The sequence below is a fragment of the Pan paniscus genome, chromosome 16 (genome assembly GCF_029289425.2).
Source record: "Pan paniscus chromosome 16, NHGRI_mPanPan1-v2.0_pri, whole genome shotgun sequence".
Classification (NCBI taxonomy): domain Eukaryota; kingdom Metazoa; phylum Chordata; class Mammalia; order Primates; family Hominidae; genus Pan; species Pan paniscus.
In genome coordinates this window covers 58713871-58739390 of record NC_073265.2, presented here as the reverse complement: position 1 = coordinate 58739390, position 25520 = coordinate 58713871, and the positions used below count along the sequence as shown (strand labels likewise).

The window sequence follows — 25520 nt, the reverse complement described above, 5'->3', positions numbered from 1 at the left end:
ATTAACATGCCCCCTTTACACTTGAAGAAGCTGGGCTTTGGGGTGACTCCAAAGCCTTTCCTACATCTCACAGCAACTAGAGAAGGAGCCAGGATTCGAACCCAGAAAGCCCCACTCAGGCCTCTGCTATACACTCAAGCCACGCAGCTACACCTCCTGGGAGAAGAGCCCCTGGCAGGGGTCACGTTTTGTGTCATCTCCATGTAGACAGCCCTCCTGGACACTCTCCCTGGTGGCTTTGCCCTGGACTGAGGCAAAACAGGAAAAAGGAGAAAGCCTCTCTTTCTCCCTGTGTCCCCAGCATCCAGAAGGTGCCAAATGGAGGAAGCTTGGAGAATGAAGGAACCGGTCCTGCAGGGAAAGATGGATTACCCGTGTATCTGCCGCCCCCTCCTGCCCCAAAGGAGAACCGCAAGGCTCACCTCTCTTTCACCCCACTGGAAAGGGGGTAGAGGCAGGACTTCCCAAGCCCTCTCTGAAGAAGGACCAGGTTGCCACTGGTCTTTTGTTCCTGTTTATAATTTTTTATTATTAATTGCATACATTTATGGGGTCTGATGTGATGTTTGATATATGTATACAATGTGGAATGATAAAGTCAAGCTAATTTTAACAAATCCATCATCTCGCTTACCATTTTTGTGGTAAGAACATTTGAAATTTACACTGTCAGCAATTTTGAAATATACAATACATCATTATTAAGGATAGTCACCATGCTGTGCAATAGACCTCAAAAAAGGTATTCCTTCTGTCTAACTGAAACTTTTACCCTTTGACCAACATCTCTCCCCATTTCCCCACCCAGGGCATCCTCCCACCTAAGCCTCCTGAGTAGCGTGTACCACCACGCCTGGCTATTTTTTGTATTTTTTTGTAGAGATAGGATTCCGCCATGTTGCCCAGGCTGGTCTCATACTCCTGGCTTCAAGCGATCCTCTCCTCTTGGCCTGCCAAAGTGCTAGGATTACAGGCTTGGGCCACTGCACCCTGCCAAAAGTTTCTATGTTTACTCTTACATTCTCAGCAGGTACTTACTGTACCTGTCTCCATATAGACAAGTAACAATATTTTGAGAGCCAATGCAGTCCACAGACTATGCTGTGAGAAGCACAGGTCCAAAGAGGACAAATGACAGGCCAGAGGCCACCCAGCCAGCACAAGGAATCCATTTCCTCATGCGCTACCTCAGCAGACAGCCAGGACTCCTCTGCCGTTTTGAGACTCAGGTCCCACTGCTGACTCAGGGTGCAGCTCTAGATCTGCAGCTGGAACTGAGGGGTAGCTCAGGACAAGGACAGAGCCCCAGGGACAGTGGCTCAAAGTCGGCCCCTGAGCTCAGCCCTCCCCATCTGTGAGAAACAGGCAGAGAGCAGAAAAGCGGATGCTGTCTCAGTCAAGGAGTCAAGACGGCCTCTGGAAATGCAGGCTGGGAGGGAGGGATGGGATCTAAACCTGACATGGGGCTGCGGATTGTGGCACCCTGGGTGGCTTTTTGTTTTGTTTTATTTATAGACAGGGTCTTGCTCTGTCACCCAGGCTAGAGTGCAGTGGTGCAAACACAGCTCACTGCAGTCTTGACCTCCTGGGCACAAGCGTTCCTCCCGCCTTGATCTTCTGAATTGCTGGGACTACAGGTGTGTGCCACTGTGCCCAGTCAAGCACCCTGAGTTTGAGAGCAAAATTGTCTATGATGACTTCCCTAAATTTATATCCTTGTCTTAGGGCTCAAAACAATTCTGGGGCTCTCACGAGGAGTGGGGATTCCTGCTGATATCACATCTTCTCAGGAGGTTGAATCACAACTTCCTTGGGAGACAGTCATTAAAAAACAATCCTCCTTCATACCTGAGCTTTCCTCTCCGTCTCACGCCTAGGTCGGTGCTTCCTGCACTGCCTCCACCGGCCTCCCTACCTCCCTCCCTCAGGCACTTTTCCACTTTTCCAGGAGCTGGAGGGTATTTCTTCAACAAAAACCCACTGTGTCACTCCCTCCTTGAGGCATGAGGATAAAGAACATTCTAGAGAGGCCAGGCATGGTGGGTCACACCTGTAATTTCAGCACTTTGGGAGACTGAGGTGGGCGGATCACTCGACCTCAGGAGTTCAAGACCAGTCTGGTCAACATGGCGAAACTCCATCTCTACTGAAACTACAAAAATTAGCCAGGCATGGGGGCGTGAGCCTGTAATCTCAGCTACTTGGGAGGCTGAGGTACCAGAATGACTTGAACTCAGGAGGCAGAGGCAGAGGATGCAGTGAGCCGAGATCACGTCACTGTACTCCAGCCTGGGTGAAAGAACGAGACTTCGTTTAAAAAAAAAATAGAACGTTCTACAAGAATGTCCCATCACTACAGTAGCCACTAGTCCATGTAGCCATTGAGCACTTGAAGTGTGGCTACTGCCACATGTTGAAATGACAATATTTTGGATATACTGAGTTAAATAAAATACATTATTAAAATTGAGCCAGGTAGGCTAGGCACAGTGGCTCAAGGCTGGGTGCGGTGGCTCACACCTGTAATCCCAGCACTTTGGGAGGCCAAGGTGGGCGGATCACAAGGTCAGGAGTTTGAGACCAGCCTGACCAACATGGTGAAACCCTGTCTCTACTAAAAAAAATACAAAAATTAGCCGGGCATGGTTGGTGGCGTATGCCTGTAATTCCAGCTACTTAGGAGGCTGAGGCAGGAGAATCGCTTGAACCCAGGAGGTGGAGGTTGCAGTGAGCCGAGGTAGCGCCACTGCACTCCAGCCTGGGCGACAGAGCGAGACTCCATCTCAAAAAAAAAAAAAAAAAAAAAAATTGAGCCAGGTGCCTGAAATCCCAGCACTTTGGGAGGCCGAGGTGCGTGGATCACTTGAAGTCAGGAGTTTGAGATCAGCCTGACCAACATGGTGAAGCCCCGTCTCTATTAAAAATACAAAAAGAAATTAGCTGGGCATGGTGGAGGGCACCTGTAATCCCAGCTACTGGGGAGGCTGAGGCAGAAGAATTGCTTGAACCCAGGAGGTGGAGGTTGCAGTGGGTCGAGATTGTGCCACTGCTCTCCAGCCTGGGCGACAAGAGTGAGACTCCATCTCAAAAAAATAATAATAATAAAATAAAAATTATTTCGCTTGTGTCCTTTTCCATTTTTGAATGTGGCCCTAGGAAGTTTATAAACGCCTAGGCGGCTCGTCCTATTTCTATTGGGCAGGGCTACTCTGAGCTTGGCCCTCACCCAGTCATCTCTTCAACTGCCACTCTCCTTACACTCAGTTCCATCCACACCACATCCCTGCAGTTCTATGGATGTTTATCTAGCTACTCCGTGTTGTTTAAGAGCAGCTTTCTCTGCAGCCAAAACATCTCCTCCTCCAGGAAGCTTCCTTAACACCTTCCCACACAAGCCCACCCCTTTGCCCCACCCTTGCCTCCTGACAGCTGCTGCTCCTTACCACAGACCTCCTAAACACAGTATAATCCTTGAAGGGTCTTTATTCCACCAGATAAGAGAATTTTAAGAGTTAGGACTTGATCTAATTAATCTCTGCATCTCTGACATCGAAAGCAGTGGTTGCCTAATAGATAATTCGTGGATACATGCTGAATAATTCAATGAGTGAATGAATTAGTAGACAAATGCGTCCAGTCCATAGAAGGAAAGGAGAATTAAAACAAACTCCTGCACCTGGGAAGGAGCAGACTGTCAGGTAAATCATCAAGACTGGATTCTGGGAACAAAACCAAGCCCAACAGGGGTACTGAGAGCTGGGTGGCAGGTGGCAGGCTAGGCCCACTCACTCGCTTGTCAGCAATTCACTCCATTCTACCAACCTTGTGGCACGCTCACTTCAAAACCAGGCCACAGGAAAATCACATGTTGCTACAGGGACCTCCAGGGCACCTAAACCACATCTACCAAATCCAGGACTACCAGGGACACGTAGTGATGCAGTTGGACCATTCTCAAGGCTCCCCACCTGAGAAGTGTTATGCTATCTCCTCCAGGGATTGCAAACCCAAATGGCTAGGCACGAGTGCAATTGTGGCAGAGTAAAGACTATAGAAGGTGGGGGCAGAGAGGAGTTGAAGAGGTGGCACATGCCCAACCCAAAAGGACAGCAGCAGCGGTCCTGACTGCACCATCAGACACATACCATCCAGATCCTCCAATGTTTAACAAGAAACCAGAAATCCACAACTTGGGTAATGTTTCTAAATTTATTTTTTTTGAGACAGTCTTGCTCTGTCACCCGGACTGGAGTGCAGTGGCGTAACCATGGCTCACTGCAGCCTCAACCTCCTGGGCTCAGGGGATCCTCCTGCCCCAGCCTCCCAAGTAGCTGGGACTACAGGTGTGTACTACCACGCCCGGCTAACTTTTTAATTTTTTTGTAGAGATAGGGGTCTCACTTTGTTGCCCAGGCTGGTCTCAAACTCCTGGGCTCAAGCACGCCTCCCATCTTGGCCTCCCAAAGTGCTGAGATTACAGGCATCAGCCACCGTGCCTCACCTGCTTCCCAATTTTTTAAATTCTATACATCATGCTCCTTGGTATTCACCCAAAGGAGTTGAAAAAAAAACTTATATCCACACAAAACCTGCACACAGGTGTTTATAGCAGCTTTATTCATAATTGCCAAAACTTAGAAGCAACCAAGATGTTCTTCAGTAAATGAATGGATAAACCATGTCACAACCAGATAGTGGAGTATTATTCAGTGCTAAAAAGAAATGAGCTACCAAGCCATGAAAAGACATGGAGGAACCTTAAATGCACATTACTAAGCGAGAGAAGCCAATCTGAAAAGGCTACAGACTGCATGATTCCAACTAGATGACATTCTGGAAACAGCAAAACTATGGAGACGGTAAAAAGATCAGTGGTTGCCAGGGTTGGGGGAGGGAGGGATGAACAGGTGGAGCGCAGGGGACTTTTAGGGGAGTGAGACTGCTCTGTGTGATGCCTCAATGATGGATGCACATCATTCTACATTTTCCAAATCCACAGAATACACAGCACCAAGAGCAAACTCTCATGTAAACTATGGACTTTGGGAGATGATGATGTATCAATGCAGGTTAATGGACTGTGACAAATGGACAACTCCCTGCAGGTTTTTGATGGTGGGGGAGGCTGTGCATGTTGTAGGGGTAGGTGATATATGGGAAATCTCTGTACCTTCTGCTCAATTTTGCTGTAAACCTAAAACTGTTCTAAAAAATAAGGTTTATTTTAAAAAGAAATAAGTATGTAAAAACCTATATACCTGCCGGTGGTATACCTGGGGTGGGGGTGAGGGGCAGAAGGGTCCATCCCCCAGGGTCAGGCAATGAGTCTGTAGAGAAAGTAACAATAGTGATAAAACTGAGTAGAAGCCAGTCTGGGCCGGGCACAGTGGCTTACGCCTATAATCCCAGCACTTTGGAAGGCCGAGGTGGGTGGATCACCTGAGGTCAGGAGTTCGAGACCGGCCTGGTCAACATGGTAAAACCCCATCTCTACTAAAAATACAAAAATCACCCGGGCGTGGTGGCGGGCGCCTGTAATCCCAGCTACTTGGGAGGCTGAGGCAGGAGAATTGCTTGAATCTGGGAGGCGGAGGTTGCAGTGAGCTGAGATCGTGCCACTACACTCCAGCCTGGGTGACAGAGCAAGACTGTCTCAAGAAGAAAAAAAGAAGCTAGTCTGCTTCTCATCCTGACCATGCACTGGCAATTCTTAATGACATCAGTGATAAAGCACCCTTCCCAGCCCCAGCCCCAGCCCCAGTCCACCACTGATGCAAAGCAAGCAAAACACATCCAGAGCCCTCCAATTGGCTGCTCCTAAGCCAGCCCGAAACCCAGGGACTAAGGAACTCAAGAAATGCCTGAGTACAGGAATCAGTGAAGAACAAGAGGCTTAAAGTTATGATCCCCTGAAGCTGACTCAGAGATGTCTAGGCAGGCCTGGGGCCCTGGAACAAAGTGTAAGATCCTTTCCTGGAGCAAGGCAGGTCTAAAATAGGGCCAGCCAGGAGTAATAGCTCAGGGAATCTCAGAGAGCCCTTATCTATCCTGTTGCAAGCATGGGCTCCCCCAAGGCTGGGGGCAAGGCTGAGCCTACGGGGTCATCTACAGATCCTACCTGGGGCCAAGAAAGCTGCTGGAGTGGGACCAGGCAGCCTGAGGCTGTGACCTCCTACCCTGGGCAGTTCTGCTCTCCCATGGCTGTGGGGCCCACACGCTGTCCCCGCTCTGGGGAGCAAGGCATGCAGGCACCAAACACGGAGTCAGGAAAGGAGAGGACTTAGCCAAGCCTACACATCAGGCCACCCTCGCAAAGCCCATTCTTCACTGTTCTCTCAACACCACCTTTTGAAAGCTTCTCTCACGTGAGCTCCGCCACCTCCATCCCTGCTGAGTGGCCAAGTCACCATGCTCCCCACGGAAAGACCCCAGGCCTCTGTCTGCTCTTGCCCAGTCTCTGACCCCTTTTGCTGAGTGTTTGATATGTTTCTGGGGTGAGGGCCATCCCATGACTTTCATATTCCACCAAGGACAGTGAGTACCAAACTGACGACCTTCATCCCACTGGACTGGGAGTCAAGAAGGCATACTCTGTTACCACTTAGCTATGTGGCCACAGCCACATCACCTGCCCTATGAGCTTCCTCTTCCACAAATGTAAAACCAAGAGGGCTGGATGCTCTCTGAGGTCCCTTCTAAATCTAGCATGCTGAGCTCCTCTGGGTATATCTATTGCCCATCCCCTCAGGTAGGGGATGCCAGCCCAGTGCACAGTCCAGAGGAGACACCATACAGAGCAGAACACAGAGGAAATGGTATTAGCTGTGTATCTCAGGCTGTCTCCAGGGCTGGAGAGACTCAAGAAGGCTTCCGGGCAGGCTGAGCAGAGAGAACACTGCAGAGGGGAGAGATGCCACGGGTCAGCTGGGTGAAGGCATTTGCTGGAACTGAGGGAGCGCTCAAGGGAAGTGAGGAGAGTCCTCTCCCCAAGAGCCTCCCCCACAGCCACTCATCCTGTCCCTCTGCTCTGGGTCCCACCCCCACCTCTAAGTCAAGCAAACCCAACTTGTTGAAAGCAAGCAAACAGCCACAGAGCAAGACGCACACACTTCTCACCCATTCCCAGCCAAGGGGAACGGGCTATAGTTTGTTGACAGAGAGAAAAGTAATCAATTTTTCATTACCCAGTGAAGGCAACAGAATGTCTCAGGATGTCAACAGTTTCCAGGCAACAAAGACAAACCAAACACACAGGCCCCTCACCTGAAAGCTGTTTCCTTTACAAGCATCAGCTTGGATGAGAGGAGGTAATGAGAGAGGCAGAGACAGGTGAAACCACTTGGCAGCCGCAGCGCATGAGTCAGACGCTGGGGCTCTGTGGTTGTCTGCAGTGACCCCATTAGCAGATCTCATCAGACTACGTACGACTCAAAGCAGAGCCTGCATTGGGGGAGGATTCAGGCACAAGATGTCGGAGCAAGACTGGAGAGAGTGGCTAATGTGGCTTATTCATTCATTTATTCAGCAAACATTTTTTAGGGCTCTTAGGCCCTGGGCTTAGGCCTGAGGCCCCAGTCTAGCTGAGGAGATGAGCGTGGAGACAGCGTCCCCTTACCTTAGGGATGAGAAGACTGACAACCACAGAGAGGAAGTGACTGTCCCAAGATCACAGAACCACACGGGGCACTTGGCAGCTGTGCCGCGGGTCTCCAGCATGCAGCAGGCCTATGCACATGGAAAGAGGCTCAGGAAGCGGCCGGCACAGACGTAGTCTCATCGAGAATTAACACAGGGAGCTTTCCAGAGACCTTTAGCAAAAGTGTTCAGATACTGAACCTAAAAAGTAAAAGGAGATCATTAGAATCTCTTATGGTGCCTATATTATTGTTATTTTTAACTCTCAAGGTGATTCTAACCAAAACAGAAAGGATGGCCCTTTCTGGAGCTCCTTCCCCAGCACAATGTCGGGCCTCAGAGCTCCCAGGATGTCTCCTTGTGTTTGCGTTAACGTTTCTCAGTGAATGTCAATGGAGACTCGAGAATAAGTCAACATAGGTCCTCACAATAAATGCCAAGGCTTGTTAGCAGAGTAAACCGTGTGCTTAGCCTGTCTTAAAAGAATCTTTGCTGAGTAAACACAAGAAAGGCTTTACCTGAGAGTCAACAGAGCAAGGAGCTAATGGGCCCCGCCGGGCTGGAAGGTGACTCCACTGGCACCTGCCGCAGGGCCCATCAGGGGCCCTGGGAGGGGAGTCGGGATTGGCCATGTGGGAGCTGGAGCATCCTCAAAAGCCCTTCATGGCAACGTGAGGACACCAGGGGCCAGAGAGGTCAGGGGGCTTGTCGAAGGCCACACAGCTTGTTGAAACAGAACTGAATCTCTCTTACCCAGCAGCCTCTGCTCGCCCAGGGAGCCCAGTCTCTTGGTGAGGAGGCAAAAACCCAGTCCACAGAAAGGAGGCCCTGGGAATCAATCCCATTTGCTCTGAAGTATGAAGAAACTGATGTCTTATCCTTCCCAGGGCAGTTTTGGTATTTAAAGAAGACTGCAGGGAAATGAAGCCCTAATGGTGGCATGTCTGAAATGACAGCAGAGGGAAAATATTTTGGGTCCAAATAGGGCTTCTAGCTTTTTCGGTCTCTGAATGTTCACACTGATTCAATATTATCCTTGGTGACAGTGGATAAAAAACAAGCCTTGTGGTGAAACCCCGTCTCTACTAAAACTACAAAAATTAGCCAGGTGTGGTGGTGCGCGCCTATAGTCCCAGCTACTCGGGAGGCTGAGGCAGGAGAATCGCTTGAACTCAGGAGGCGGAGGTTGTAGTGAGACGAGATCATGCCACTGCACTCCAGCCTGGGTGACAGAGAGACTCCATCTCCAAACGAACAAACAAACAAAAAACAAGCCTGAACTGCTTTCTGTCTTTTCACCACACCCCACAACTTCTTTGATGGCCTGATATGCATGAGGTTCTCATTTTCCCAAGTAAAGAAAAATTATGACCTGAAATCTTGGACCTATAAGCTTGTTAGTCTCAAAACCCAAGTACAACCACTAACTTAACATCTCATTTAACGTGCCACCAGAAAAAAACCTTCCAATATTCAATTTTTCATTTAATTTGTGAATTCCTTTCCTCTTTCTCAAAAGAATTTGAGTATAGATCAAAGTACAACTATGCAGTAAAGTCAATAAAAAAGCTGCCAAAATTTTTATGTTAAAAATCAGTACCAAGAAAAGGAGGAGGAGGTAAACACCTTATCCATTTGGGTTAATTTAATTACTGAGATTGGGCACCTGGTCTGGTACTGAATTTCTCAGCAGCTGAAGCAGAGAAGAGAGAGTGTGAAGTCACAGAGCTCTCGTTATCACACAGGAGGATGCAGACTAATGCCCCAGAGGACACAAACTTTCTCCTGCCCCTAAATTTTACAAGAATTTTTCACATGAGACCTTATTTAGGAGACCATAACAACATAACAGCCTGCTCAAGTTTTCTGGCAAAAGCAGAAATGGTTTTCATGTGGCCTTTTCTTCCAACAACCTTTGAGGAAAACCAAGGGTGCACCAGATTGCACAGTGATTCAGTGACATCTTTCTTTGTTTTTAAACAAGAAATGAACTTGAGCATTTGCAGAGGCGAAGTGAAGTGTGCTAAGTAAATTACAAGGGAGGGAAGACCATATTAAAGTGCTCTTGGTTTCATCTTGGCTGGGTCATGGGAGGGCACACAAACATGCTTTCCTTACTAAGGTGTGGACTGACTCACTCATCCTTCGGCCAAGCAGCCAGGCAGCCCTGACTGTGGAACTCACACCCTAGCCTAGAAGCACTCTAGCGTGAAGGGGTCAACCCCAGTAGCCCTTCCCAGGATTGGCCACTATGGGGCAACACTGAGCCAGCATCTGGTAAACAAAAATTGCTTTTGTCAGCAAAGCCATCCAGCATGTATGAAATTCTACCAACCCAATAATTCCATTAATTCTGAAAATCCAATATTTGACCTTCTCCATAAAGGGTGTAAAAATAAAACAGCCTTCCTAATTGTAGAAACTGTTTCTTTGATTTCCTTTTTATTTTATTTATTTTATTTTTTGAGACAGTCTCTCTCTGTCATCCAGGATAGAGTGCAATGGCGCAATCTCGGTTCATTGCAACCTCCAGCTCCAGGGTTCAAACAATTCTCATGCCTCAGCCTCCTGAGTAGCTGGGACTACAGGCACACGCCACCACACCCGGCTCATTTTTGTATTTTTAGTAGAGATGGGTTTTTGCCATGTTGGCCAGGCTGGTCTCCAACTCCTGGCCTCAAGTGATCCACCTTCCTCGGCCTCCCAAAGGAGTGAGTCACCGCGCCCAGCCACTTTTTAACTTTTTAGCCACCAATTCATATGAGATAGCAAAGAAACGCTCAACAGTTTTTGAACAGGAACTATGCTAATTGTTTTATATGTGCCATCTCACTTAATTCTAAAAGAACTCTATGAGGTAGGTGTCACCATGATCCCCACTATGCATATGATGGAACTGAGGCACAGAGAGGTTAAATAACTCACTCAAAGTCACACAGCCCTATTTAGCGGCAATGGGATTTGAGCCAGCCCAGGTAGTCTGATATCAGAGCATTTAACCCTGTGTCCCAGAAGACTTACATGATCTCGTAGCTGGAGGAAGCATCTAGTTCACTTCCTCCTGAAGCAACACTGTCTTCCATATCCCAGCCTCAGCCTAACACCTAGCAAAGCTTTTCCTTATTTTTCTTATTTTGACCTAAAACTGTCTCAAAACTGGTCAGAGTTCTTCCTTCTAGAACTACTTGGAAGTTGAGTCTCTCTTCCACATGAAACCCTCTCCAATTTTTAAAAAATCAAAACTAGTGTTTTTAATTTACAAAAGTAATGCATGTTCATGGTCTTTAAAAATTCAAGCAATATAGAAAGGATAAACTGGAAAGTAAAAACATTTCTTCCACCCCATCCAATCCCTGTCCTCAGAAGTAACCACTATAATTACTCTTGAATCCTCCCAGAAGTTTTTTAATACTATAAACATATGCACATTTTTTTTATTTTTTTACTCAAATAGGATCATGTTATGCATACTGGTGGCAACTTACCTTTTTTCACTTAACAAGGTGTCCTGGATGTCTTTCCATAGCGGCATTCCCATACATAGCTACATGAAAACATTAACATTTATTCAACCTGCTTATCATCCATACTTTTTTTTCTAATACAAGCAATACTTCAGTGAAATTGTACATAGCATAGGTTCCTACAAATGAAATTCCTGGATAGAGGGTAAGTGCACTTTTGAGAGAGAGGACCAAATTACCCTAAAAAAATTGTAGTAGTTCTGGCCGGGCTCGGTGGCTCACGCCTATAATCCCAGCACTTTGAGAAGCCGAGGCGGGCAGATCACGAGGTCAGGAGATCAAGACCATCCTGGCTAACACGGTGAAACCCTGTTTCTCCTAAAAATACAAAAAATTAGCCGGGCGTGGTGGCGGGCGCCTGTAGTCCCAGCTACTCGGGAGGCTGAGGCAGGAGAATGGCGTGAACCCGGGAGGCGGAGCTTGCAGTGAGTTGAGATCGCGCCGCTCCACTCCAGCCTAGGCGACAGAGCAAGACTCCATCTCAAAAACAAAACAAAACAAAACAAAAAACTGTAGTAGTTCAAACTCAGACAGGCTGAAGAAAACATTTAAAAATTAAAAAAAAAAAATTGGAACTTGTAGTGACGGCACAGTGGCTCACCACCTGTAATCCAGCTACTTGGAGACTGGGGCAGGAAGGTTGCTTGAGCCCCAAGGAGGTCGAGGCTGCAGGGAGCCTTGATCACACCACTGCACTCCAGCCTGGGTGACAAAGCAAGACCCTGTCTCAAAAAAAAAGGAAATTTAAAAAATTCAAAATCCCCACATTATTAACTGTGGTTTTCAGTCTTTAATAAAATAGTAGAATGAAACATTAAGGGGCTGGGTGTGGTGGCTCTCGCCTGTAATCCCAGCACTTTGGGAGGCCAAGGATGGAGGATCACTTAAGCCTAGGAGTTCAAGACCACCCTGGGCAACATGGTGAAACCCTATCTCTAGAAAAGACAAAAAAAAAAAAAAAAAAGTAGCCTGGCGTGGTGGCATGTGCCTGTGATCCCGGCTACTCGGGAGGATCGCTTGAGCCCCAGAGTTCAAGGTTGCAGTGAGCAGAGATCATGCCACTGCACTCCATCCTGGGCGACAGTGAGATCCTGTCTCAAAAAAAAAAGAAGAGAAGAAGAAAGAGAAAGAGGAGGAGGAGGGGAAAAGAGGGGTGGGGGAGGAGGAGGGAGAGGAGTAAAGAAGAAAAGAAAGAAGAAAAACGTTATAGGAATTTACACCCAAATCAACCAACAGCCCATTTTCCCAGGTTTGTCAATATGGCTTTTTATCAAACTGTTAACTTTTCCTTCCACGTTTGAAGACAGCTCTTCATTCATATATTCATTTACACATTATTTCAAACCATATTGACTACGCGTCTTCTCCTCAGGCGCTGAGGAGCTGGGTTTGCTCTGATCCGGGAGTTTCCAGCCCTGACTGACTTATCCTCCCGCTCATCAGAAGAGCTTATGAAAATACAGATTCCCGGTGGCTGCCTCGAGGGGCTGGTTCAGTGGGCCTTGGAGGGGCCCGGCAAGCTGTTTAGTTGTTTGTTTCATTCATTTTTGTTTTTGTTTACCAGCTTCCCACGTGATTTAGCTATTTGATAAGAAGCCAAAGGTAGAGCAAATCTTCCCTCTCCTTTCTCTGGGTAAAATCGCCTTCTGGAAATGAAGGCGCTGGGAACGGCTAGAACCCACTACTGGGAAGTGAAGGAAGAGGGATCTGGTGCTCGAGACCTCTCCTGGTAACGCCGAAATCCACTGCTGCTCCCGAGTCCTCCAAGCAACAGCCCGGGCTCAGGATTCCCAACTATAAACGCGCCCCAGCCCATTCCTGCTGGCTAATGAAAGCGTTGGCCTCTCCGGACACACAGGCTTCGAAACAGATCAGCTGCCTTCAACCACTAATCAGCTCCTGACTTAAGACATTCCTCCGGGGGACGGAGGGTCAAGAGCATGCGCAGAAGCCAGCTGTCCCGAAGGCGCCCCCAGCGGTAACAGGCCTCAGCGAAACTGGAAAGTTCGGCTTCCCTCGGCCACACTCGGCCTCCAGCCCCGCCTCTCGGCCCGCCTTTTCCTACCGGCGCTGCGTCGGTGGGCGCGCCGCGGGCTCTAAAAGCTCGACTGTCGGCCGGGCGCTGTGGCGCAAGCCTGTAATCCCAGCACTTTGGGAGGGCAAGGTGGGTGGATCAAAGTTCGCGACCAGCCTGACCAACATGGTGAAACTCCGTCTCTACTAAATTAGCCAGGCGTAGTGGCTCATGCCTATAATCCGAGCTACTTGGGAGGCTGAGACAGGAGACTCGCTTGTACCCGGGAGGCGGAGGTTGCAGTGAGCCAAGATTGCGCCATTGCACTCCAGCCTCGGCAACAAGAGCGAAACTCCGTCTCAAAAAAAAAAAAAAAAAAAAAAAAAGCTCTATTGTGGGCCTGCGACCTTCACGCGCCAGCGCTGGAGAGGTGCCAGGCTCCCTGGGGCCGAGACCGGGGCAGAGGACGACACTTCGTCTGGCCGCCTAGCCTCGGCCTCTAAGCTTCCTGCATCTTCTTCATCGTAGGTGATGCTGGACGTGACAGAGGAGGTGACAGGTCACCCTGAGTGCGGGACTCCGTGTCCAGAAGGAAGTGGGCCTCCAGGTGCCACGCCTTTGCTTCTGCTGTGGCATCTGATGAGTTCCCTGTTCATCTCTCCAGGCATTCCCAGGGCAGTCAACCCTGATGCCCAGGGGCTAGGCTTGCAAGACCGCGCATTAGGTTCGCAGAGCCGGAGTGCAAGGCCAGACCTGGTACCAACAGCATCTCCGCCTTCGTCCTCATCTGGTTCCCGCCTCAAACCTGTACCTGTGCGGAGGAGCCTGGAAGGTGCGTGCTGTGAAAGTAAATGAATCAATGAGGCTTCTGGGGGATGGCGGGCGCGTGTTTGCCCCTATAGGGCTGCTACAATGGAAAGAGCATTTGCTAGTTGGATTCATGGGTTCCAGTTCTGGTTCCGTTCATCATTGCTGCTTAATAAGTTCCTCCTCCCATCTGGGTCCTAACTTCTTGTTTCTTTTTTGTTTTTTGTTTTTGTTTTTTTGAGACGGAGTTTCACTTTTGTTGCCCAGGCTGGAGTGCAATGGCGCGTTCTCAGCTCACCGCAACCTCCGCCTCCCTGGCTGAAGCAATTCTCCTGCCTCAGCCTCCCGAGTAGCTGGGACTACAGGCATGCGCCACTACGCCCGGCTAATTTTGTATTTTTAGTGGAGACGGGATTTCTCCATGTTGGCCAGGCTGGTCTCGAACTCCCGACCTCAGGTGATCTGCCCGCCTCAGCCTCCCAAAGTTCTGGGATTACAGGCGTGAGCCACTGCGCCTAGCCGGTTCTAACTTTTAACATGTAAAAGGAGAGTTGAACTCTGATAAATATATATTAAAGGCCAACAAGGAGCCCAGCATTAAATATTGGGGATACAGGTGAGCAAAACGGACAGCCCTGATCCCCAGAACATATGGTGTGGAGTAGGAGGCAGATAGTCAACAGTCACGTGGACGTAATTACACGTGTACTTTTTTTTTTTTTTTTCTTTTTTTCAGACAGTCTAGCTCTGTCGCCAGGCTGGAGTGCAGTGGCGCGATCTCGGCCCACTGCAACCTCTGCCTCTCGGGTTTAAGCGATTCACCTGCCTCAGCCTCCCAAGTAGCTGGGACTACAGGCATGCGCTGTCACGCCCCACTAATTTTTGTATTTAGTAGAGATGGGGTTTCACCATGTTGGCCAGCCTGGTCTGGAACTCCTGACCTCAAGTGACCTGCCCACCTTGGCCTCCCAAAGTGGTCTCACTGTTGCCCAGACTGGAGTGCAGTAGCATGGTCATAGCAAGTGCAAAGGTCTGGAGCATGAAACACACACATTTCTTGAATTGGACATTATAAACACTCTCAAAAGCATACAAGTCAGAGGTGTGGAAGCTTCAGCAAGTTAAATTGAGAAGGCCTTGGAGAATTCTTTGAAAGCCCATAAAAGTATTTGAGCAATCCTATAAACATATGTGAAGACCTCTGACCCTGTTTTCTGATGGAAATGTCCAGATTATTGATCTGACCAGAACAGTCCAGGTTCCATGATGCATGCAGTGGTGTCTGTGATCTGACTTTGAGAGACATCTGGCTCTGTTTCAGAAGAACTAAAACTATAGTTCCAGCTACTTCGGAGGCTAAGGTGGGAAGTTGGCTTGAATCCAGGAGGTCGAGGCTGCAGTGAGCTGTGATCTCACCACTGCACTGATCTCACCACTGCACTCCAGCCTGGGCAACAAAGCAAAACCCTGTCTCAAAAAATAAAGTAAAATGAAAGAATTCAAAATAATTATGCAGCAAAATGTTTACTATATTTCTATAAATTCAAATAAAACATGCCAAATCCTTTGTCCCTCCCATAATTTCAATGAGGATGTACAGAAAATTCTTAGGGAACAATGTGAGCCAGGTAATTGTTGATCTGGTTGAGTAGCACTTTAGAGATAACTTTTATGTGTTCTCCCATTCAGGACTTTACCATGTCAGAAGAACTCAATTAGCCCTCTTAATATAAAGAAACTGGCCGGGCATGGTGGCTCACATTGGCCCAACAAAACCTTTGGGAGGCTGAAACAGGCAGATAACTTGAGCCCAGGAGTTCAAGATCGGCCTGGGCAACCTGGTGAAACCTCATCTCTACAAAAAATACAAAAAAATTAGCCGGGCATGGTGGCATGCACCTGTAATCTAAACTACTTGGGAGGCTGAGGTGGGAGGATTGCTTGAGCCTGGGAGATGGAGGTTGCAGTGAGCCGAAATTGTGCCACTGCACTCCAGCCTGGGTGACAGAGCAAGACTCTGTCTCAAAACAATTTTAAACAAAACAACGAACTTGCTCAGAGAGGTTGAGTACCTTCGTAAGTTCATACAGCTATGGCAGGGTAAAAGTTAGGCCTGGCACTTCAGTTGTCTCAACCCAGCATTTCTTCTACCGTGTCACGGAGTCCTCTCCACACACATACTTTTGTAAGATACAGTGACCAGCACTTAATGTTTTTCTCTGTCATTTTACAGGCCACTTCTCTCTCATCTTTGTAAGCAAGCCTGGATAATTCAACTTGAGATAAACATGGGCTGCTTTAAAGCTTTACAGCACTTGCATTTTTAGTTCTTCTGAAACAGAGCCAGATATCTCTCAAAGTCAGATCACAGACACCACTGCATGCATCATGGAACCTGGACTGTTCTGGTCAGATCAATAATCTGGACATTATAATTTTTTCATTTTTTTTGTAGAGACGGGGGTCTCACTTTGTTGCCCAGGCTGGTCTGGAACTCCTGGGCTCAAGTGATCAGCCTGCCTGGGCCTCCCAAAGTGCTGGGATTACAGGCTTGAGCCACTGCACCTAATTCTTTCATTTTAATTAGAGTGTTTATCTCTTCCAAAAGGTGGTTTTAAAATTTCACATGTGGTTCTCTCCTTATTTTCAGTTGAGAAGAAGCAAAAAAAAAAAAAAAAAATTAGAAAGTAAAACGATTGGCAGGAGCTTTGGATATTTTTACTTATCCCATTGTGCAACACATTCAGTGACAATACAGGTTTATGAAGTTGTTCAGATGGTTTGTCTATGAGCATGTCTGTTCCTACAGTTCTCCAGAACATGAGAGCCCTTCATGCCTAATCTTGGCTTCCTGCTGATAGACTTTTAAAGGGGTGTGAGTTGGCCAGCCATGGACCTGGGTACGCTTCCAGTGGCCACAGGAGATGTGAACACAATGCTGAGAGCAATAGAAATGTAAGCAAAGTACCATGTATGCTTGGTGAACAATCAGAAGTATGAAATATGAGAAACCAAACCTGCCTGATTGATAAGAATGGGGGGCCGGGTGCAGCAGCTCATGCTTGTAATCCCAGCACTTTGGGAGGCTGAGGCAGGCGGATCATGAGGTCAGGAGTTCAAGACCAGCCTGACCAATATGGTGAAACCCTGTCTCTACTGAAAATACAAAAATTAAGTGAAGTGTTAGTATTCCCTCCTCTGACACTTGTTCACTCAGCACAAAGAATTCCTACTGTTACCTCTCCAGAACCCTACGGTCATTACAGTTGAGGAAGCTGATGCAGGTGGGAGAAAGGACCAGAAGCATGGACCATGCTGTTAACAGGGACAGAGTGGGTTTTAATCTGGTTCACCCATTCACTTACTAGTTTGTAACCTGAGAGCTTCCACTTCCCCATCCCCAACATGGGGTCATACTGTCATGGGACTGTTGTGAAGAATGACATGCCACACAGATGAGCAGTCCTAGCTAATGTTAGCTGTTAATGGGTGAAGGAAAAGCAGGCACTTACCATGTGGATATAGGCTATCCCTTATCTTTGTCTTGTGACACCATCCTCACTAGTTCACAATTGCCCTTTAGTACAGGCTAAGCATCCCTTATCCGAAATGCTTGGAACCATTTGTGTTTCAGATTTCTACTTTTTTCCAGACTTTGGAATATTTATATATACTTAAGGTTTTTATGCATACTTTATGATCTTAGATAATTTTAGACAGGGTCCCGCTCTGTCACCCAGTCTTGAGTGTAATGGTACAAACACGGCTCACTGAAGCCACAGGTGCATGCCACCACACTGCACTAATTTAAAACAAAATTTCTTGTAGAGGCGGGGATAGGTTTAAGCGATCCTCCTGCCTCAGCCTCCCAAAGTGCAGGAATCGCAGGCATGAACCACCATGCCTGGCCTATGGTTTTAGTATACAGGTTGGGCATTCCTTACCTGAAAATCCAAAACGTTCCAATGAGCATTTCCTTTGCGTGTCACGTTTACGTTTTGGATTTTGGGTAAGGGATGCTCAAGCCATGTATTAAAAACACAAAACTAGCCAGGCATGGTGGCTCATACTTGCAATCTCCCAGCACTTCGGGAGGTCAAGGCGTGCAGATCGCTGAACAGGAGATTGAGGTTTTCCTACAAAAAATTAGCCAGGCATGGTGGCATGCCTGTAGTCCCAGCTACTTGAGGGTGGCTGAGGTGGGATGACCGATTTGAGCCTGGGAGTTTGAAGCTGCAGTAAGCCATGGCTGCACCACTGCACTCCAGCCTGGGCAACAGCAAAAGAACCCCTCTCAAAAAACTTAAAACATAAAACTCTAATACTGACACCTATATACTCCTACCCATTGTCAACTCCACCTTGCTCAAGGTCCTAAATTGTTCACTATCCCGTCTTTGGTATTTATTACTCTTATCAGATGCATATATTTAATGTCTTTTTTGAGCTTATGAGAAGCCCCAAGTGTTGCTTTGAACATTCCCAGGCATGTATCCTATGTCCACATGAAGTTTCTCTTGAGTAATGCCTCAAAGTAGAACTGCCATTTTCCCCAAGTAGTTGTAGTAACTTACACAAATGGTCTTTTTCACATTGACACGAGGAGTCCCGGCTAGAAGTCATGCTTTTCATCACTGAATGTCTTCATTTACTAAATGCTAATGGAGGTAAGGATAAGACTCATTCATGTGCCTGGCATGTCATTAGCTGCTCTGAACACACAATACCCATGGTTTATTATATAAATCCAAGCCTGAAAAGTTGAAAATTCCATTCATGTTATTATTAATTGGCAAACAAAAAAAGCTCTTAGTTTTTGGAACACAGGTTTGAATCTTTTTTTTTTTCCACTTTGTGTAACTGGAGACCTTAATAAACTATTAAGTAAACTTTCTGCACTCCTTCAGTGTTACCATAAAACTCCCAAACATTTGGTGAGACATTACATAGCTAAGTCTTGTTTCTTTACAACCTTGGGATGTAGCAGTCAACGTTCAGCATACGTCAAAGTTCGTTCTTAGGCAGGGTTGTATAGGGTAAATACCCAGGCGGCTTTCTAAAGCTGGTCTGTATTACCCTCCACCCCCAGTGTAGGGGACACGCCTTATAATCATCAAGTTTACACAGGTAACCTGGACAAAGCATCTGCTCTGATCCTTCCTCCTGCCACCCCAGTGCAGTTTTCAACACTGTACCATGAGGTGCCTTCTTGTTAGCATCAGGATTGTCTAAATCTCACATCTGGCAATGGTGGCAGGGAAAATCCAGCCTGTGTCATGGCAGAATAGGCTGAAAGCCAACATTACAAAACAGACCATTTTTGCAGAGCACATTCCCAAACTATGGACAAGACCAACAGCAGTAAAGTTTAGCTTTTTATTGAACACGTTATAGAAGAGGTTTAGTCAAAAAGACCAAAGCCCATGTCATCATCAGACTCCTCGGATTCTTCTTTCTTTGCTTCCACTTTCTTCTCCTCAGCTAGAAAAAAAAAGTCAATCAGGTGTTAGGATTTCCATACTTCATATACTTGTGAAAAATTAATGGCAATTTTGTCTATAATACTATTTTTTTAAAAATCTCTACACTCCTCCCAATACTAAAAACTCCATGTTTCCTACCTGGAGCAGCAGCAGTGGAGGGGGCAGGACCTCCTGCTGGTGCAGCACCAGCTGCTGGAGCAGGTCCACCGGCCCCTACATTGCAGATGAGGCTCCCAATGTTGACGTTGGCCAGGGCCTGCAATACATGTGCATGCATAGGTAAACGCCCAGTTCTGTCCTTGTTAAGCACTCACGCAGCCAAAAACGAAAAGTATCCCCCATTCCAGGTTACAGTGATCAACCCCTAACACTATATACAGTGAGTTCCACATCCATGGATTCAACAGTGGAAAAATAAGCATGTGTACCAAACATGTAGACTTCTAAAGTATACAGGAGGATGTGCATAGGTTATATGCAAATACATTTATATAAGAGATGGAACATCCTGGGATTTTGTTATTAGTGGAAGGTCCTGGAACCAATACCCCAGACACTGGCTTTTCTTTGCTAACAGCCAAGACTTAGGTTACAGGGCAACGCACTACTGTTCAGCTTTGAATCTGATAATTACATTCCTATATGTTAAGAACCTCCTGAGGCAGCTGATTTCCCTCCTTTTACAAATAATATGTTGGTAAAAAAAAAAATCCAAACTTCCTGAAACACTCAAATGAATATTCTTTCCAGTTTCATGTCTCCTCTTAACAGTGAATTCAAATTTTCAGTCTACTAAACAAATATGGGACTTCAAAAGGGGCTTGTTAAAGATGACATAGGTACAATGTTTTCAATCTTTCAAAACTCTTTAGAGGACACAACCCTGGAGTTAGATGCTATTAGCTTCACTTGACAGAGATTAAGTAACCTGTACAACGGAAAATAGCCAGTGCAAGCTCCATGACCAGGAACCTCTTTATTAGTCTTTTATATCCCAACACACAGTACCTACTGTGTCAATGAAGTCCGCTAAACCCAAATGTCCATCAAACCGTAGGTTTAACGCAAGAATTTACTGAAAGAATTTGCTTGCGGGCCAGGAGCGGTGGCTCAAGCCTGTAATCTCAGCACTTTGGGAGGCAGAGGCGGGGGGATCACGAGGTCAGGAGATCGAGACCATCCTGGCTAACATGGTGAAACCCCGTCACTACTAAACACACACACAAAAATTAGCCAGGTATGGTGGCGCACGCCTGTAGTCCCAGCTACTCGGGAGGCTGAGGCAGGATAATGGCGTGAACCCGGGAGGCGGAGCTTGCAGTGAGCTGAGATCGCACCACTGCATTCCAGCCTGGGTGACTCCGTCTCAAGAAAAGAAAAAGAAAAAGAAAAAGAAAAAGAATTTGCTTGCAACTTAACATGCGTAGTACCTATCTCCCGAATGACCCTTTTTGGGAATAAATGACCTGATTCACATTTTTTTTTAACCATGGTTTCAGAGCAAAAGGGAAACCAGAGTCTGATAAGGAAACATAAGACTTGACAAGCTGAAATCTTATTAGCTCCTAGAGATATACATGCAACGAAAAACACCTAGGAGATCCAGCGGCATGTGGGGCGTTATGGCACCGCTGGGGGTACTTTAGCATGTACACCTGCCCTCGTAAATCAGCAGGCCTTACCACATCACTTTGCCACCATCACCTTACCTTTGCAAACAAGCCAGGCCAAAAAGGTTCAACATTTACACCGGCTGCTTTAATGAGGGCATTGATCTTATCCTCCTACAACAAATAAAAACGTCAATCCATCAAAACGTAGCGTATGTAATATCTCCAAAATGCTGCACGTCACTCAATAAGTGTACATAACATGTTTAACCAGCTCAAATATTCTATCACAAGCAAAAGAGATGTGTGCCAGGCGCCCTGCAATGAGGCGAGCCCATCACTGCTGTTTCACGGGCTGGGACTTGCCTGAGTCACGCGGCTATTTTTAAGTTACAAGACCTGGGAGGTGGAGCCGAGCTCGGGCGCCTTCCTCCACGACCGGGGGAATTCAAGGCAATTACACCGAAAGAGGTCCGAGTAAGTGTCCCTGAGAGAGACGAGGCACGGGTCAGGGTGCCCAAGCACTGCGGAAGAGCTTTTCTACACGAAGGCTCTTGGAGCCGGAGCGCCGAGCCTCAAGCGCACTCCATGCCCGCTGGGCCCGCACGTGGTCCCGGGGGCCCAGGACCTGCCCGGCGAGAGGCCCCAGCCCCGAGGAGCGCCCGCCCTATGTGGCCTGTGTTCGCGGCCTGGCCCCGGCCGGAAGTGCTCAGTCGAACGGCCTGGAGCCGGGAACCGCATGGAGAGCCGAAAGTCACCGCCCACAGGCAGCCCGGCCGCCGGCCCGCGCCCGCACTCACCGTGACTGTCACCTCATCGTCGTGCAGAATGAGGGCCGAGTAGATGCAGGCGAGCTCGGAGACAGAGGCCATGGCGCGGGCGAGTGTAGGGCTGGCGCTGCCGGACGCGGTGCTAGTCGCCGGATGAAGTGAGGGCCTCACCCCAACGCGGCCTTAGCTTCCTCGGAAGGACCGAGCACCTTGGCGGCAGCTGAGGAAAGGGGCTCTCTCGCCTATACGCAGCCTCTTATGTGTCCACGCGGACCAATCGGCGCCCGCACCGGGCGGAAGAGGCGGACCCAGGACCCACTGAAGGCGCCTGCGCACTGCGCCTGATTGGTTCTTACTGTTGAGAAAGTTTCTCAGCGCCTGCAAATACGGTCCCACTTTATTTGGGTAAATTTTAGGACCTGAGAACGTTAAAAACACTTTTAGGTTAGGGTTGCCTAGGTATTCGGACTTCGCCTCCGTTGGTTCCATGAGTTGCTTGACTTGGCAGGAGCTCCGCTGTGGCCCTGGTGACATTGTTCGTAATCTCCTGGTTAGGTCGCGGCCTTCCCAGCCGGCGCTGACCCTGAGAGTAAGGGCTGCGTCCCAGCTTGGAGGCCCCTGCTTAGCGCAGGACCTTGGGTGAGATAGGTAGATGTAGGAGGAAGAGAGAAACTAACAGCGTTATGCTAGCAGAAGCCGTAGAGCGCTTACTATGTCCCAGGCACTGAGCCACATTCTGCAAGGATTCACGTAATCCTCACACAGCAGGAGTTGGATGTTATCTCCATCTTGCATATGGCAAAATTAAGTCTTAGAGCTGGTAAACTAGCCCAAGATTATGTAGTTACCGCGCAGTGCAGCGTGGATTTGGAATCTAGAAGCCTAACTTACACCCGGTAGCTAACTCAAGATTGCATAGTTCCGCGCGGTGGAGCGTGGAGTTGGAATCCAGAAGCCTAACTTAGACCTGGTAACTAACCGAAGATTGCATAGTGCCGCGCGGTGAGCGTGGAGGTGGAATCCAGAAGTCTAACTTCACTGCCTAGTGCTTGGGGGAAGGGGGGATTATGGGTAAGTTGTCTACAACCCGTTATTTGTTATCTAAACCCAATTTAAATTCCTACCTTCAAAAATGGTCATCTTTGCATTTCTCGTGGAATTTGCTTAGTTTACCGGAAAGTTAGTTCTATGTATATATATCTTTTTTTTGCGGGGGGGGGGGGGCCACCTTCTTTGTTTAGTCCATCCCATTATTTAATAATCATCTCTGAAGAAACATTTCTATTGGAATCCACCGATCTAGAGTCCCACTTGGGTCAATCTTAACTACAAACATAAATATTTTCACATCCGGAATTTTTTAAAAAAGCATTTATAAAGCTATCAAACTTTTAAAAAATAAAGCTGTTGAGTTTTCATCCAAATCTAAGCAGCCATTATAGGGGAATTTTGGTCAAGAAGGGTTAAAGCTATTAAAAAATCCAAACATTTCCAAAGCTACAATGAGTCAGTCCAAAATACTGTTTGTCCAGCAGTGTACATAAAAAACTGATCTGCCAGGTGCGGTGGCTCACGCCTGCAATCCCAACACTTTGGGAGGCTGAGGCGGGTGGATAGCCTGAGGTCAGGAGTTCGAGACCAGTCTGGCCAACATAGTGAAACCTTGTCTCTATTAAAAATACAAAAAATTTAGCTGGGCGTGGTGGCGGGCACCTGTAATCCCAGCTACTAGGGCGGCTGAAGCAGGAGAATCGCTTGAACCCAGGAGGCGGAGGTTGCATTGAGCTGAGATTGTGCCATTGCACTCCGGCTTGGGCAACAAGAGCAAAACTCCCTCTCAAAAAAACAAAACTGATCTGGTTGACAAGTGGCACTTTGTGGTCATTGAGGAAATAATCTTCTTCTCCATCTATACATTATAGATAATACTTTTTACAGGGTATCAAACAGTAAGCACTAACCACAGCTATTCAAGAGAAGTAGTTAAGCAAAACATCAATACTCATGCATTTCCTTTTGTGTTGATGAAGGACTTAGTGGATTCAACAGTTACTTCAGACAAATTCCACTGCCCCATATTCTCCTATCATAGTAAAAATTTCCTATTAATATTTTGAAAATACTATGCAATAAGCCATTAAAAAAATTTTTTTTTTCTGAGACGGAGTTTCACTCTTGTTCCCCAGGCTGGAGTGCAATGGCACGATCTCGGCTCACTGCAACTTCCACCTCCCAGGTTCAAGCGATTCTCCTGCCACAGCCTCCAGAGTAGCTGAGATTATAGGCGTGTGCCACCATGCCCAGCTAATTTTTTGTATTTTTAGTAGAAACAGGGTTTCACCATGTTGGCCAGGCTGGTCTCGAACTCCTAACCTCAGGCGATTCACCCACCTTGGTCTCCCAAAGTGCTGGGATTACAGGGGTGAACCACTGTGCCCGGCTAAATTTTTTTTTTTTAAGTGGGCTGGGGCAGGTCATGGTGGCTCATGCCTGTAATCCAAACACTTTTGGGAGGCCAAGGCGGGAGGATCGCTTGAGCCCAGGAGTTCAAGACCAGCCTGGGGCAACATAGTGAGACCCAGTCTCTATTAATTTTTTGTTTGTTTGTTTTTGAGACAGGGTCTCACTCCATTGCCCAGGCTGGAGCACAGTGGTGCCATCACAACTCACTGCAACCACTGCCTCCCTGCAACCACTGCCTCCCAGGCTCAGGCAATCCTCCCACCTCAGCCTCCCCAGTAGGTGGGACTACAGGTGCGTGCCACCACACCTGGCTAATTTTTAAACTTTTTGTAGGGATGGGATTTCACCATGTTGCTCAGGCTGGTCTTGAACTCCTGACCTCAAGCCATCCTGTTTCAGCCTCTCAAAGTACTGGGATTACAGTTGTGAGCCACCATGCCCGGGCTGTCTCTATTATTTTAAATAATAATTTAAAAAGCAGGCTGGGTGCTGTGGCTCATGCCTGTAATTCTAGCACTTTGGGAGGCCAAGTCGGGAGGACTGCTTGAGGCCAGGAGTTTGAGACCAGACAAGGCCACAGAGCAAGGCCCCATCTCTACAAAAAATAAAAAATTAGCCAGGTGTGCTGGCATTTGCCTGTAGTTGCAGCTACTCAAGAGGCTGAGGTGAGAGGATTGCTTGAGCCTGGGAGGTTGAGACTACAGTGAGCTGTGATCATGTCATTGCACTCCATTTTGGGTGACAGAATGAGACCCCATCTCAAAAAAGAAAGAAAAAAGCCAGCCTAGGCAACATAGCAAGACACCAGCTCTACAAAATATTTTAAAAATTTTAATTAGCTGGGCATGGTGGTGAGCACCTGTAGTCCCAGCTTCTTGGGAGGCTGAGGCAGGAGGATCACTTGAATCCAGGAGTTTGAGGTTATAGTGAGCCATGATTGCACCACTGCATTTCAGCCTGGGCAACAGAGCAAGACCCTGTTTCTAAAAAAAAACTTTAAGAAGAAAATCAAGAAATAAATTCTGTATCTACTGCAATAGCAATTTAACCTTTAGTGTCCTGAAGCATTCTAAAAACACACATATAGGCCAGGTGCAGTGGCTCACGCCTGTAATCCCAGTACTTTGGGAAGCCGAGGAGGGCGGATCACCTGAGGAGTTCAAGACCAGCCTGACCAACATGGAGAAACCCCGTCTCTACTAAAAATACAAAAT

At 47.5% G+C, this 25520-nt stretch overlaps 1 protein-coding gene and 1 long non-coding RNA gene across 3 annotated transcripts in view; both read right to left on the bottom strand.

Annotated features, from left to right (window-relative positions):
- LOC130540858 (uncharacterized) overlaps positions 1–13759 on the bottom strand; it is a 294582-nt gene extending 280823 nt beyond the window's left edge. Inside the window, exons 1-3 of one of the 2 annotated variants that reach the window (XR_010110065.1) lie at positions 12881–13759; positions 11121–11179; positions 7616–7836 (exon numbers count right to left, since the gene is read on the bottom strand). This is a non-coding gene — a long non-coding RNA (uncharacterized LOC130540858). The remainder of the gene's footprint in view (positions 1–7615; positions 7837–11120; positions 11180–12880) is intronic. The other variant, XR_010110066.1, reaches the window with a different exon arrangement.
- A 5583-nt stretch (positions 13760–19342) lies between these two features.
- On the bottom strand, positions 19343–22009 carry RPLP1 (ribosomal protein lateral stalk subunit P1). Its single transcript, XM_003818535.7, has 4 exons — positions 21874–22009; positions 21173–21247; positions 19602–19719; positions 19343–19461 (listed from the first exon to the last, which is right to left on the bottom strand). Exons 1-4 carry the CDS (start codon positions 21943–21945, stop codon positions 19382–19384), a joined length of 345 nt encoding a protein of 114 aa, XP_003818583.1. The 5' UTR covers positions 21946–22009; the 3' UTR covers positions 19343–19381.
- Between the last annotated feature and the right edge of the window lie 3511 nt (positions 22010–25520).